The 16230-nt window shown below is 38.2% G+C and overlaps 2 protein-coding genes across 4 annotated transcripts in view; one reads left to right on the top strand and one right to left on the bottom strand.

Annotated features, from left to right (window-relative positions):
- Positions 1-9217, top strand: part of MAP3K3 (mitogen-activated protein kinase kinase kinase 3) — a 61450-nt gene extending 52233 nt beyond the window's left edge. Inside the window, exon 17 of the mRNA XM_081343735.1 lies at positions 5082-9217. Coding sequence (XP_081199861.1) covers positions 5082-5310 — 229 coding nt within the window. The 3' untranslated portion in view covers positions 5311-9217. The remainder of the gene's footprint in view (positions 1-5081) is intronic.
- A 125-nt stretch (positions 9218-9342) lies between these two features.
- LIMD2 (LIM domain containing 2) overlaps positions 9343-16230 on the bottom strand; it is a 28490-nt gene continuing 21602 nt past the window's right edge. For all 3 annotated transcript variants that reach the window (XM_081343738.1, XM_081343740.1, XM_081343739.1), the window contains exons 4-5: positions 11900-12039; positions 9343-10959 (exon numbers count right to left, since the gene is read on the bottom strand). In XM_081343738.1, the coding sequence (XP_081199864.1) occupies positions 10800-10959; positions 11900-12039 (300 nt within the window). In that variant the 3' untranslated portion in view covers positions 9343-10799. The remainder of the gene's footprint in view (positions 10960-11899; positions 12040-16230) is intronic.

Raw genomic sequence — 16230 nt, 5'->3', positions numbered from 1 at the left:
ATCGGACATTAGAATTAGATGAGCAAATTGTACTTTATTATATGGTTTCAAAAATAGAATCTGATAATACAGATATCCTACCATCTTTTTTTCAGCCTGAGTAGTTAGGTAGTTCCCTTATGAGTTTCTTTCTTTGCCCGTTATGCAGCTATGGGCTATACCAAGGGTCTCCAACCCTCAGGCCACGGTCCATTCCTGGGCCTTGAGCCATTCAGAAGCAGACCACAGAAGTGGCAGGAGAATGCGTGAGCATATCCCTACATGGGCAAGCACAGGAACACACACTCCAGTTGTGCAAGTGGACGACCACTCATGCAAATGGAGTTCCACACGCTTGCTGTTCACACGGAACCATCCTTCCTCCTGCCCCCAGGCTGGTCTGCAAGGAAAGATTGGGGAACTCTGGACTATACCATGATTATTCTCTTTCCCCATCTCCTAAGGTAATTACTATATATCATTACGCTAACGTGATTGTTTTCACATTTTCTTTATATATGACTTCAACTACTGATTTGTCAGGATCTTCATTATGTCTCAAATCTGACTACAGTACAGTAGAATAGAACAGAATGTAGGGTTGAAAACTAGCAAAAGTGTTTTCTCCCTTTAGGGTTCAAAATTTGAAATAATATAGGGGATTCTTTTAGTATAAAATATGACAGTTTACAAAGATTAATGACTAAATAGAAGCATATACTATTTCCCACAGCAAGGAGAAATTGATTCTTATCCACAGAAGAGAATATATTTAATTTTGTTTCTTTGGAAATTGCTTCCGGATTTTTATTTTTTTATTTTTTATTTAAAAAGTTTTACAGTACATTTTAACTTTATCAATCCCCCCTCCCCCACCCCTATCTAACCCTCCCTATCCCTCTCCCCCATTCCCCCCTCCCCCCCGACTTCCCAGAGCTAAATACAGGGTATAAAAACGAAAAACAAACATAAGCATCCATATGCTATCTACAATAAACTATTAATTCTATCACCCTCTAGCTCATGTAAAATGATTACAAACAATATTAATATTACAAATAAAAAGAAGAAGAAAAACAGAAAAAGGAGCTTTACTCAAATGCTAAATGAAATTTCTTAGTCCCATATTATCATATTAATTTAAAAAAAACTTTCATCTACTATTTACCTCTAATTTCTAAACAAATTCTCAATTACGCGCCAAAAGCGCCTATCTCTATTAACCTTATTAATCTCCCACCAAACTGAACTATGATCAAAAATAGTTCTTGCATATATCACACCAAATGTCTCACAATTCCAGATCATCCTTGAGTTCAAATAAAAAGGAAATTTAGGCAATCTAGCATGACTCATGACACGCTTAAAAAAAAAAACCCGCTTTATCCATCTATATGTCTAGGACACCATTCCAATCTCCAATGAAAATAAAATAAAATAAAAATAAAATAAAAAAATTTAAAAATTTTTATAATCCAATTAAGTACCCTTTATATGTAGTAAGTTAAGAAAAGTCAACTTGTTGTTAATTAGGAGCTTGCGTACCCAATCTTAAATTCAGTAAATACTTTTGATCCATAACCCTAATATGCATTTCTTGCAACCAAAAACATCAGTCTTAAATTGTTTTAAATATTGAAAGACTTTCTTTCTCCTCTATGATGAATTTAATCCACTGACATTCTAAATTAGAAATTTAGTCACCAATCTTGACGCCCCAAAGCTTTTGGAGCACGTCTGAAATGGCCCCTGTAACTTCTTTGGACTGCGCCCCTCCCACAGCTTCACTGTAAGTACGCTTTGGAGGTTCCATAACTTTCTGCTGGTCTTGCTCTTGCTCTCGTCTCGCTCGTCTTAGGGCGGCACGCGACATCCTCTGCTCTCCAGCAACAGCCGATGAGACTGTAACTTGATCCCCTCCAACACCATTCTCCTCTGTGTCTATCTGCAACATCTTGAGGCTTTCCCTCGCCATATCCTTTTGCAGCTTCCAGAAGTGATAGGGGGGTTGCTTTTAACACGTTGCTATAAAAATCACGTGCCTGGGCCACAGTAACCAGACGATGTCTTTTACCTTCGTGCATCACCACCAGTCCAACTGGAATCTCCCATCTAAACTTGATATCACATTTCTTAAGTTCCTGTGTAAGAAATGCAAAATCTTTCCTTCTCCTTAAAATCTTTGGAGGAATCTCTTTTAAAACCAGGACTTCTTGCTCAGCAACTACCAATTTAGTATCATAAGCAGCTTGAATGACTTCATCTCTAATTACTCTCTTTGTAAAATAGACCACCACATCTCTGGGTAACTTCCTCTGTCTTGCAATCCATGAATTTACACGAAAAATTTTATCCATGCTTCCCTCAATTTCAGATGCTGACTGGCCCAATACCACTTCCAAAGCCTCAGAGATCAGCTGCTTTAAATCTTCTTTAGGATTCTCTTTTAAGCCCCTTATTCTAATAGCATACTGCATCTGATGGTACTGAACAAGGCTCAATTCTCTGTCCATTTTATCCCTTATATTTTCATTCTCTAATACCTTTACTTCTAATATAGAGTTCTTTTGACTGAGATCCTTCACTTTTTCCTCCAGCTGTTGCACACATTCAGCTACACTTTCAATTATAGACAACATGTCTACCCTCATTGCTCTAAACTTCTCTTCCATCTTCTTCTCCAATTTCTCCTCCAGCTTTTTCAACTTTTCATCCATCATATCAGACATTAATTGTGAATGCTTTTCAAAGGCATCTTGTAAATCCTTAAGCGTCAATGCCGGAGGAGGTGCAGAAGAAAACAAAGCTTGCAATGAGGTCTGCTGCACCGGGGAAGACCCGGCACTCCGAAGAGCTTTAGAAGTTTTGGCCGCCATCTTTCCCCACTTTCACTTGTTGCGCACTTTCACTTTAAAGCTATAAAATCCATTGAGCTAGAGAGTAAAAATAAAAGTCCACATCACCATGACCTCCTGTACCGCTCTGCCTGCATCTTGATACTCAAGGGTATTTCCTTCTGGCAGGGGTGGTTGCTAACGCCTGGCTCTGCTCCAAAAATCACGGAGCAGAGACGCTGCGCAGCTCGGAGCAACCCAGGCTTCGGGGGGGCTCAATCCTTCAGCCGCCCAAACTCTCAGCTCAGGCGGCCCCGGAGAGCTCAACCCCTACCTGGGGCCTCAGCCCCTCCTCTTCTCCCAAGGAGGGGGCTTCAAATCCATCTAAACAGCTGATCGGCGCTGTTTACGATGGATAAACAGCTGTGGAGCGGACAGCCCGGAGACGGCTGTCTTCGGCGCCGCGTCGCCACCGGAAGTCCCGGATTTTTATTTTTTAATCCCATTTATATCCCGCCCTTCTCCGAAGACTCAGGGCGGCTTACAATCTAAAGCACAATGTGCTTAGCAATAGCCTTCATTCTATGTATATACCTGCTTATTAGGGCTTTCGCCCCCCCCCCCAAGCGGCATTTTTACAAAGTCAGCTTATTGCCCCCAACAATCTGGGTCCTCATTTTACCTACCTCAGAAGGATGGAAGGCTGAGTCAACCTTGAGCCTGGTGGGATGTGAACCTGCACTAATTGCAGGCAGCCGGTGTTACTTAAGGAGGCATTAGCCCACTGCTCCACCAAGGCTCTTTTGTGCTTGCAATGGAAAAAAAATGAAAGTTTGATTTTGTTTTTGCTGATTAGATAGTTTGTTTCTGTAGAAATGGCTGGTATATATTGTGTAAAAGTAAAAGGTTGAGGTTGTAATGTTATCTTCTACTCTGCTAAAGAGAGTTGGAAGTTGGTGCCTTTTTCTTTCCTTTTCCCTCTTTATACCATATTTTTTTCTTTTTTCCTCCCCATTTTTAAATTTCTCTTTGTATTTATACTTTGATAAAATGTATTATTAAAAAAAGAATGTAGAGTTGACTAGACTAGAATGGAACAGAACGGAATAGAACAGAATAATAAAGTTGAAATGGACCTTAGAGGTCTTCTAGTTTCCCTGCTCAACCAGGAAACACTATACCATTTCAGGTAAATAGTTGTCCAATCTCTTCTTATAAACTTCCATTGTTGGAGCATTCACAACCTCTGAAGGCAGGTTGTTCCACTGATTAATTGTTCTGTCAGGAAATTTCTTCTTAGTTCTAGGTTGCTTCTCTTCTTGATTAGTTTCCATCTATTGCTTATTTTATTATCCTGCCCTCAGGTGCTTTGGACACCTCTTCTTTGTGGCAACCCCTGAGATATTGAAACATTGCTATCATGTCACCCCATGTCCTTCTTTTCATTAAACTAGACATATCCAATTCCAACAACTGTTCTTTATACTTTTTAGCCTCCAGTCTCCTAAAGAATGTCGAGTCGAGTAGAATAGAACAGAATAGAATTGAGCAGAATAGAACAGAATGTAGAATAGAACAGAATAGAATAGATTAGAGCAGAATAGAATGTAGAGTAGAGCAGAGCAGAGCAGAGCAGAACAGAACAGAACAGAATAGAATAGCTTTATTTATCAAACGTGATTAGACACTAAAGGAATTTGTCTCTGGTGTAAAAGCTCTCAGTGTACATGCAAAGCAACAGAATAATAATAATCATAATAATAATGATAATAAGAGGGGATAGTAAAAAATTGAGAAGGATAACACTACTACTGTCGTACAACATGGGTAAATATACTTAGACATTAAACAGCACTGTGAAAATGAGATGTTCAGCAAGAGTGATGGCACAAGGGGGGGGGAAAACTGTCTCTGTGTCTAGTTGTATTGGCATGCAGGCCCTATAAGCGTAGTCACAAGGGGAGGAGTTGAAACAGTTTATGTCCAGGATGTGAGGGGTTTGTAGATATTTTATCAGCATACGTCTGACCCACACAGTGTACAGGTCTTCTGTGGAAAGCAGACTGGTTGCACTTTTTTTTCTGCAGTCCTAACTATTTGTTGGAGTCTTTAATGGGTCAAATGCTGTTATAAAAAATAAATAAGATAGTTGGTTAAGAGATGCTGTTAGTCCTCTCTCAGTTTTCAGTATCTTTTCATAATGATGATAGTGAGTTTCAAAGAGACTTTTCACTAACTTTGAACTCTTCTTATATTTTCTCCTCCCAGGAGCCTTGCCTGTACTGTTGTGGAAATGTTAACAGAGAAACCACCCTGGGCAGAATATGAAGCTATGGCAGCCATTTTCAAGATTGCTACACAGCCTACTAACCCCCAGCTTCCTTCTCATATATCAGAACCTTGCCGGAACTTCTTAAGGCAGATCTTTGTGGAAGCCAGAAAGAGACCTTCAGCTGAAGAGTTGCTCCAGCATCATTTTGCCCAGCTCCCTTACTGAATTACCATCTCTGAAATAGCATTCCGTTTTTAGATGATACTGTTGTCTGAAGTGTTGTGGCCTGTATCAGAGAATCCATTCCAAAATGTTAGCAGATAGACATTCCGTTTGCCTAGTAAGGTAGCGTGTAAGGGCAGTGCAGAAGTCAGCCACTTTCATTTTGGTATCTTCATTTGGGATTGATGCTTTCTCTGTAATTACCCATGTGCTGACATGGTATTTTGCGTGTGGCTAGGAACAGTCTAAAATGCTTCATTGTAGATCTCTCTGAAATTTGTGAAAATGAAAAAGCGGAGAATGGACTAAGAATTGCTAAAATCTATAAAAATGTGTACTGGACTCCTACTATCACTCTGTCTTACAGCTTTTCAGGTTGCAGGGTGTTGTTTCTCCTCATTAGCCCTCTCATATCCATGTTTCTGGATAATGAGAATGGGGGAGGGGATTCCCATGGATCAAAAATAGGATGGAATCTAGACAATAAAGTTCCCTGAATGAAATAAGGAAATCAAGTTCCATTTAGGCAGGGTTGCTTAAAGGTGCAATGCAGAACTGTGTGTTCTGTGTCTATGCTGTAATGACACAATTTTTGTCTAGCAAAAAAATCAGTATTGTGGGGCTTGACACTTTTAACTTCTATTTTTTTAGTCTTTATGGCATCAGAGAAACTAGGAATTCACATGGGAGATGTTAAGAATTTTTAGAAATTAGAGGAAGCTGAGCAAGGCACAGTGCCCCTTCTATGAATATTAAAAATCAATAGATAAAATGAGGAATGTATATGAAATTTTACATTATTTGCAGAATTTATCCATATTGTAGAATGTGCCATTTTATGGATTGTGTTGCACAGTATATTATGCAATAGATTGTGGTGAGGACTATTGTGAGAAAGCTTATCAATGTGCTGCATTTAGATGGATGTTGATAGGCTAAAACTTTCCCTTAACAGGTAGAGGTATATACAGTTAAGCTATTGTACTACAATTATAATAGATATGAAAATATCTCAGTTACTGTGAGACATTGTTTCATGTATTTCCATTAGATAGCTTCGTCTATCCCTATTCCCTTTCACAGAAAAACCGTTTTTTCCCTCCAAACTTTTGACCAAAGGTTATTTCATTGCTGCCAAGATCAGTCTTGAAGGACAGGCAAAGTATTACTGCTGAGCCTATGCAGGATTGTTCACACTGAACAAAGCTTCCTTTTCCTGGGGCTTGTAATGGAAAAATTGGGGCAAGGAGAAGTGAAATTGCTCATCTGTATTTATTCATTCTGGGGTTTTCCATATGTTTTTCTGATCTTTAGAAGAATAGCTTCTAAAGCTTGAGACCATGTTTTCCTACAGTTTGTTAAATTCTGGATTGTTTTCTGAGAAACCTTTTTTTAAGAGACACTTCTGTCAGATTTGAGTACAATTAAGAACTAACTTCTTTACCTCTCAAATGTTTGGTTGCCAACAGCATACCTTTATTATATAAAATGTTGGATTAGAACCAGATACACTCAGACAGGACCTCTACGAGATCTATGAGTATCTGTTATTAATTATGTAGCAAATCATGTACACTGCAGTAGCGTTAGGACAGATGAACGATGTGACTAACCTGTTGCTTTGCAAACAGCATTCTGCCGCTTGTGACACTTCAGGTGTTTGCTGTTAACCTCGCAAAGACATATTAATCTACCTTTGCTCTAGCCAACTTGTCAAGTGTTTGCTTCTCTGCAAAACTGAGATTCACTCTTATCTGTCACTTTACACAAAGCTGCATGTGGTAACAATATTGCAATCTACTAGCCTCACATGTTAGTAAAAGCAGGGTGGGAGCACAATGCTTTCAGTTAATTAGCAGTTCATCTCTTAAAGCAAAATGTAATTAATAGGCAGGTAAAAGCAGTTTCTTTTCTGCTGTCTCCAGCTTTGTAGTGGTGGCAAAGTGCAGACCAACTATCTTGATGTGCTCAAGTGTTTTGTCATATTTTTTTAAAGAATATCTATGGCTTTATAACAAATAAAAGCCCAAAATTTCTGTACAGATCTAAAAATGCTACAATGATTTCCTTTTTCACTTCATTTGCCAACATGTCTGTAGGACTTGGTTTGTTGCCTTAACAACGTATATTCTTTTTCAAGAGAACAATGTTGAGTTACAGTTTTTCCTTTGATCTTAGCAAATAACCAGCAGCAGAGTTGATCCCTCATCTATTTTTGAGAATATGATATGTTGCCTTGGCTCCTCACTGGGTGGATAAGCGTAAGAAATAAGCCAAAGCATTATTCATATGATCAGCAGTGCACTTTTATAAATATATTTATATCACTTTCTTATTAAGCATTTTACTTCATGTAAAGAAATTATGATGTCTCATACTTTTTATTTATGCCATACTTGTTTATGTTTTTATGTGTGTACAGCAATTGTTATGGAATGGGGAGGGAGAAATTGACATTGTTGTGAATTTTTAAAAAAGGGGAAAGAAGCAGCTGGTTTTGCAAAGATTTTGATTATTGTTTATTACAAGATGTGTCAGGTCAAAATACCTTTTTGTTTCCTTGCTAATCTTTTGCTGAGAAAAAAGTAAGTGAAATAGAATAGCAATATAGAAATGGCAATTTAGAATGATAGAAAGCCACAAATTAGATGTAGAGACTATCAGTCTCATGTGTTCCTGTTGATATAACACACACAATCTTGATTGAGCTTATTGCCATTTCTTCACAAAACAGTGATCTGCCAGTTCCAGTGTAATCTCATTTTAAAATAGATTTCACATATTGGTCTCACAATTTTTATATGTCTGCATTTCTGGGGCATTTAAACTTTTTTTTTAAACAAACAAGAAATGGCTTATTGTATGCTTTATTTACTTGTTGTAGAATATATATATATATAAATTGAGTGAATCGCATACAGATAATCTAAGGCCATGATGTGGGAAACAGTCTTTGCAATATCTGAATTACTAACATTGATATACTGCTACTCAGTGCAATAAATTTGTCCCTGAAATTACATCTAGATAATATTCACTGGAGTTCTACAACATCAAATAATTCAGGAGTGCTTACTTCCAGATAAATGCATAAAGAATTATAGCCTTAAAAATGCCCCCTTTCTTTTGTAATTTTTATGCCAACAATTTCCAGACTTTCAATATTTTTGCCTTATAAAAACCCGTTAGGAATTTCTCTTGTTAATGGCCTCCTGAGGAATTCATCATGCAGATTTGCTTTTGGTAGGTTTCTGATTCTCATCAGTGCAAATAAGAGAGTGAGAGAAAAAGGATATTTTGCAAATTGTCTCACAGAACTGTAATTATAAGCAAGGAAACAAATACGTGTTTAGGCTTGGTACGACGATTCTGTATACTCCAGCTTCACCTGCCACTTTTCTGCTAAACAGCATACATTTAAAATACCTTTTCTACAGGAGCTATTGCCATCAGACAACATGTATCTCATTATCTTCCCTGAATTACCTCATATATGTGGACTAATTTAATATATGATTTGGAAATTTGAGATATATTTCTGTAAGATTCCACAGCTAATCTGAGATACTCTTCACATCAGATCTTAGAATTTATACTTTTGAATGTGATAGTATGTCTTGACTTTTAACTAAATTTACCCAAGAAATTACTGAGATTGGGTAATTAAGTTTGCAGCCTTCCGTATATTTTACACTGCCAATGCTAGAACAGATATTTTAATTTAATGAAACTCGAAAAGAGAGCTTTGTAGAATATTCTGTGATTTATCATTTGGACCTGGAGTATACAGAAGACCTTGAAGTACTTCTCTGTTTCTAATTTTTATGAAATTCTATAATGACTGAGGCTTGCAGTGCAAAGCCAGGCCAATGTGTAACTTTTATTTACAATAAAATATAATTTTCAGCTACTTATGTGTGGTACTAGCTATTGTATTATTGGAGGCTGCTTGAATATCCAAGTGGAAACGTCAGTAGTTCCATTTTGGAAAAATACACTATGGATTCTCAACATAGCCATCCTTTCCCTTTTTGGGATAGTGAAAATTGTCTCAACACTTTTTTAACTTTACTAAGTTTATTTCATCAGATGTTCTCTTTGAAATCTACAACCAGGGAAGTGAAGTATTCCTATGTGGCTTTGAATTGTGGGATTTGTTTAAATCTGAGAAAGGTATACTCAGCACTTTAATAGATGCTTATCATCTCTCACAGCCTGCTAAACACATTTTTCTGTATATTCTGGAATGTAGGCACCAAACACTGTATCTTTTATTAAGGAAAACATGTTCTAAAGCTGCTAAACATGCCATTTGGCATGTTCTATATGAATTGTGTGTGAACCACAGCTTTTCTTCTAGTCAGTGATATTAAACCGCTGGGTTTTTTTTAATGCATACAATGATGACTGGATTGTTCTCCCATGCAGAACAAGTTTCTTGTTCAGCAAGAAATCTTTTGGAAACTGAAGTAGAAGTTGCACATTTCATCTCTCAAAACTTTCATAAACAACATCAAAGAGGAAAAGCTCAGAAAACCTATATTACAAAAATAAGACAGTGCAGCTCTGGACACAAACACCACAAGTGTGCTTCAGCTTATCACATACCACTGAAAAGGCAGATATAAAAGACACTGAATTCTTCCCCAGAGTTTAAGGCTGAATGGATAGAACAGAGCTGATGAGAACTAGGATGCAAGGGCTGCAGTCCCCTTTTAGACCCATGTTCATCGTGACTTTGGACTAATATACATGCTTCTGTAACTGTTACACCAATTTTACCCCCACAACTCTTCAATGTCCAACTCTTACATGCCTGCTTGAAATTCCAAAAGTTGTATTTTCTATTTCATTGTTTAGGATTTCTAAAGCTTGAATACATGCATCTTTACCCTAGACATGTGTATGGTGTGTGTTGCTGCCTATTTGCACAATTTGTTTAAGCAGATAGCCAGATATTGGGAATAGATAATGCTCTGTCTCCTTCAAAATTGGATGTAAAAAAAATATCTAAGGATTGGCTAAAGCCTGTTGGAAAAGTTTCTTCAACTTGAATTACAAGAGTAAGGAAAGCAACATCCAGGTCAACCTGTTAGGATGCTGATTGACTTGCTAAAAGGGAGACTATTTATATTTTAACATGCTATATGGAATAGTGTAATCACACACTTTTGACCAAGGAGATGTACAGATGTGAAATATCACATTTACAGCTTGTCTAGTCAACCTGTTTAGTTACAATCCTGATTGCAATTCCATTACTAGTATGACCTGGTCCTCTTTATAGCATTAGTATTCCTGCTTTTGCATGAGTAAAGCAAATGTCTGTGTAGTTTTTCAGATGCTTAATTCTTTCCACAGCCCATTAAAACTATAGTTCGTTCCTGCTTAGTCTTTTCTGCTCCTAGCCATCTTGCAATTACCGCTGCTCTCCATCAGCTCAGTTCATCCCCATATCAAAGGTCTCAAAGTGGGGAACTATAGGCTATGGGTCATGCTGTATCTGAACCATTCTCCACTTCTTTCTGCAGCCAGAGTTGCTTGTGCTGCTTGCGCCCAAAACCTTCATCATAGTTGCCTTTGCTCTTGAACAGCTGCTGGTAATGTGGCTTGCAGTAGAATTCCCCATGGAGAGCTGCATAACTACCCAAGCTGAATAAAAATAAGAACATGTTAGGGCTTACTAGAAAAGGGCTGAAAAATGGAAGAAAACTTGTATAATGGTAGTTGTACTATGAAAATGGAGCTATGAGTTTATTGCTGTGCCCTTCCTGAGAATTTGCAACACAGCATAGGAGGATGAGACCTACCTCACATAGGAAGCATAATTATTGTACTGTACCCAGGCAAAACAGTTGTGAAGCCATTTAAATGTTTAAATGCCATAAGTGCTTATGTTTCTCCATTTCAGAATGCAGAAAGAAGCCTAATGTAGTCCTGTTTTTTCACAATTCCTACTAAGCTTGGTAAAGATTTGTTTGATGCAAGCTCAACATCCAAATGGTTTACTTGGCAACAGTACAGAACTACTTTGCCATTACTTTTTTCTGAGAAAATTTTCAACTTCATCCGTTCAGGTACAAAGCATACCCAACTCTGTTTAACTTTTTCCAAGATCAGCTGAGATCATCTGCAAGTGGATAGTAAGCTCTTTTTTTTATAGTGAAGTCTCCTATTTCTTTAATTTATTTTAACAACCTCAGCAGATTGAGAAAAGATTAATGCCTTTCTCCCTGTGGTTTTAAATATTAAAAAGTGTCTAAAGCTGAAACATTGGGACTTTAAGGAATTTTTCTGATCACCCTTCAAGGAAAAAAAAAACCTTGCTTCTGATTCAAGCGAACACATTTTGCACAGTCTGGGTAGCATTCAGTACATAGTACCGAGGCTGAAAAAAATGAGATGTCATATCAAAACAGAATCTATTTTCAGTTTTTTATTAGGCTGCTAAATGGGATGGATGGAATTAGAATTAATGGTGGCTATTGGGAATGATAGAGAGTCAACAACCAGGAAATTGACCACTACCCACATATTCCCTTTACACTGCTTCCTCCTCAAAGCAAAAGAGGAAAACTCACTTTTCCCTTACCTTAGCTTGGTATGGCAATGCTTACAGCAAAAGCAGGAGTTATGGAAGACAAATTTATCAGCCACCAGGCGCTCCATAGGATAGACTGTTTTCTGGCAGGCACTGCATGTCTCTTTCACCTGAGCCTTCAGGCTGAATGACTGTATGACAGAGTAAAAGGTGATGTGGGTGAAAGTTCCAGAAGAGAAGGCAGCAAGGAAGTGAACAATGTACAATTACCAGTGATTTAATTGTGAAGATACAATTTCAAAGCTGTTTGGATATAGCATACTTGACTCATATGCCAAGCTTCCTAACTTCAGCTATAATTAGCTAATAGTAAATAAAAGCAGTCTTAAGAAGCACCCTGGTTTAATATTAAGAACTTTAATAGCTGAAATAAGCAGTAGTTTATGGAGTGTTCCAAATCTAAAAGTGCAGGACACTGGAATTCAGAGTGAAATATTTAACAATAGCACTTAGCAATAGCATTTAGACTTATATATCACTCCACAGTGCTTTACAGCACTCTCTGAGCAGTTTAGAGAGTCATAATATTGCCCAACAATCTGGACCCTCATTTTACCAACCTCAGAGGAATGGAAGGCTGAGTCAACCTCGAGCTCTGTCAGAATCGAATTCTTGGCAGTAGGCACAGTCAGCCTGAAATACTGCATTCCAACCACTATGCCACATATATTTACTTAGTAGAAATCAAAATGCTGTTGAAAATCATTGTAAAGGACTTATCACAAGCACTAACCTCAATTATAATTTTCACACATTGTGTTTTTAAAAATTTTTAAAACACACATGGAACTTTATGTTCTGAATTCAACTGGCATTTAGGGAAGATATTTTTGAAATATACCGGTACCTAAAAAGAGAGCTATTGATTTGCCTTTCAATACTGAGGTTTAAAAGTAATCAGAATGATTACAAACTCTGCATAAAATGTAGTTTCTGTCTGAAGTTGAATTATTTTATTGCTATTTTCATATGTTCTATAAATATGTTGCACAGGGATACAAGAATGTGCTCTGAAGAGATGATAGGCATTGCCTTTGACAATTCTGGTCAGTTTTGTTAGGTACATCAATTCTCAGCCTTTTAGGATCAGGATGGCCTGATAACAGTAATTCACACACTTATCATTTCACAGCGCGACCACTGCAGTGTGTCTTACCAGGTGCTTCTGTCCTTAAAGAAGAGCAATTAGAATCAAAAACTGCAGTTAGCAGCAACCTTCTCACTTGTATTTTGACTCAAACAAAACTGTGATTATTTCAATAATATCTGTGCTTATTGAAATATTTTTGTTTATTATTAAAGAAAAGCTAGCAAGAACAACTTCATTAATACATTGAATGTCCAAGGGTAAAATGCAGTATTTCCCAACCTTGACACTTTAAGATGTGTGGATTTCATACAGTATTTCAGTATTCCCCAGCCAGCATGAAGTCTCCTTCCAGAATGCTGATTGGGGAATTGTGGCAGTTGGAAGTCCACACATCTTAAAATTGCTAAGATGGAGAAATTATGTTCTAATAGAACTTACTTGGCCTCCAAGTAGGATTTCTTGAAGCCAGGGTAGGCAGATTATCTGAGGCCTTAGCTGTGGTCACAGAATATTGCAGAGGGCAGTAGCTTCTGACAGGGTGCATCTGAGCAACTTCTTCTGTTTACAGATCCAGAATATTTTCTTGATGTACTGAATATCTCTGGGAGCTTAAGTAACAGAGGAGATCCCTGCAGTAAGTCTACCTTAACAGCAATAAAAGCATGTGTTTGGATCTATGCCAGACATGTCAAACTCGCGACGTCACGTGATGTCGCACAATGTATCAGAACTTTTTCCCCATTGCCGGCAATGGGGTGGGTGTGGTTTCTTCGTGACGCATCTGGCCCACAGGCCGGCAGTTTGACACCCCTGATCTATGCCATCTATTGTGTCCTAGAATGCTGACCTGTGACCCTATTTAGAGAAACATTTTAGGGAAGGATAGGTCAGAAAAGCACTTACTAATTCACTCTGAAAAAATTTTCTAGAAGAGAAAATTGTTTAGATTCTCACAGTTAGATGCTATTTGAGCAGATCCTATAGAAGTAACCAAGTCTACAACTTGCAGAGTACAGGGAGTCCTTGACTTATGACCACAATTGAGCCTAAAACTTTTGTTATTAAGTGAAATATTTGTTAAGTGAGTTTTGGCCCATTTTACAATCTTTCTTGCCACAATTGCTAAGTGAATTACTGCAGTTAAGTTAGTGACACAGTTGTTAAGTGAATCTGGCTTCCCCATTGACTTTGCTTCCCAGAGGGTTACAGAAGGTGATCACATGTATTCTGACTCTGACTGTTGTTTAATGATTTATCCCCTTGCTAAGACCCCTGTGCCTGGCCTGTATAAGCAGATACTATCACTGTTAACAGCCTTTGCTGGATAGCAGAACTCATGAAAGTACCTTTTATCATCCAGAAGTACCTTTATTTGCATGCAGAGAAGATTACAGCAAACAAGATGTGGTAGATGATGAATGGATGGTACTCCAAGGTCAAAAGACAGTAATGGGACCTACTGTGTCCGCATGTTATGGTGGGAGGTGAAGCACGGAGGAAGAAGGAGCAGGAAGTACGTCCCAGAATGGGAGGGGTGAAAGTATAGAGTTAAGAAAGAGGAGGAAGTACATCACAAAATGGGAGGGATTGGCTGACCACATTAGCATAATGTTGCAATTCCCCCAAACAACCACATGGTGGCAGCATGATATGCATTACATAGCTCTGACGTGACAGCACACTTCCCGTCTGGTATTATGAAATACCACTATAAATCCTATAACGGTAGTTATGCAAATACAAATAAATGTTTGTGCTTTGCTTGCTATCTTCAAGACCTGAAAGACATAAAAGGGAAACATGCATATATTGCAACAATAACAACTGCAATTTCAAGCCTCAAAGTCAAAGTTTAAATCACTTTCTTCTTGAAGTCAGGGTTCAACAAGGAAAGGTGACGAATACAGTCTCCAAGGGCAAAAGCAAGACAAGTTCTGTGATGGGTCTGATGAAAGTCTTTATGGTGCCTTTCAATTCTTTGAGCTTGTTGGTCCTTGAGCAGAACAAGGTCTGTAACTTGGAGATTGGGGTTCTGATGTTGCCATTTTCTGTGTCCTTGCAAAAGAGAAAGATACTCTATCTTCCATCGATTCCAGAAGCAGTTGTCTTTTGCAGAGAGAGGTTTTTGGCATAAGTGCCAGCCTTGACATTCAGTGTCACTAGACTTGGTGTGATAGCATTGTGCAATGTGGACTAACCTTGCAATGATGCATACAAGCCTTGTCCAGTTGTAGAACTGTTCAGAGCATTAACAGTCTATGATGGCTCTCTGTTCAGATCTGGTGAGAAGGGTCTTGACTTCAGGACAAATTTCTGGATTGATGTCAGGATCTTGAAGATTGAAGACCTCAGCTGTGCTTTCTCCTGAGGCATGAAAAGGTAATGGTGCAATCCAGCTGTTAGACTTATCTTTCGAGAATTCAGTGTCCATTATGTTGACGAATTCTCTGTCTTCAACTGACATGGCTATTTTGTTGTCATCACGTGTAGTATGAGACACTGTGCTGCCTAAGTTATCATCACAGATGGGAATAACATCAGATACCTGTATGATGTTAAGAGGCTTCTCCTTTTCTTCATGGTGGTGAGGGTATTGTCTGAAGTGAGATACACTCCTATTCCTCAACACGTGAGTTTTGAAGCAGTTGATCTCTGATGGTGTGCGCATTCTATTTACGCATATATCTCCCACTATTACCCAGCCTAGGTCAAGTCTTTGTGCATATGGGGCATCATCAGGTCCATTACAATGCTGGCGTACTTTATGAACTCTGAGAATGTCTCTTCCCAGCAAGACTAAGATGTCAGCATCCATGTCCATTGGAGGAATCTCAGTAGCCAGGTGCCTTAAGTGGGGATGGTGATATGCAGCTTCTGGAGTGGAAATCTCTTCCCTGTTGTCTGGTATGATGGCAATGGTATGGCCTTCTTTGCTTTGATATGAGAGATCATGAACCCATTATTTATTTATTTTTTATTTATTAATTGATTTTATATACCGCCCTATTCCCGAAGGACTCAGGGTGGTTTACACGGCGAATTAAACAATACAAATAAATACAATTAAAATAGAATTAAGTTAAGACTAGCCCACGATTAAAAGAAATTAAAATTTAAAATTTAAAGTTAAATTAAAACCCCTCAGTCCAGGCCAGAAAGATCAAATAACCAAGTTTTCAGGTCCCGGAGAAACGAGCGAAGGTCCGGGGCAATCCGGAGTTCAACCGGCAGT

Source organism: Vipera berus (genome assembly GCF_964194415.1).
Source record: "Vipera berus genome assembly, chromosome: Z".
NCBI lineage: Eukaryota > Metazoa > Chordata > Lepidosauria > Squamata > Viperidae > Vipera > Vipera berus.
Note: the sequence above shows the minus strand (reverse complement) of the source record. Positions and strands in the feature narration are given on the sequence as shown.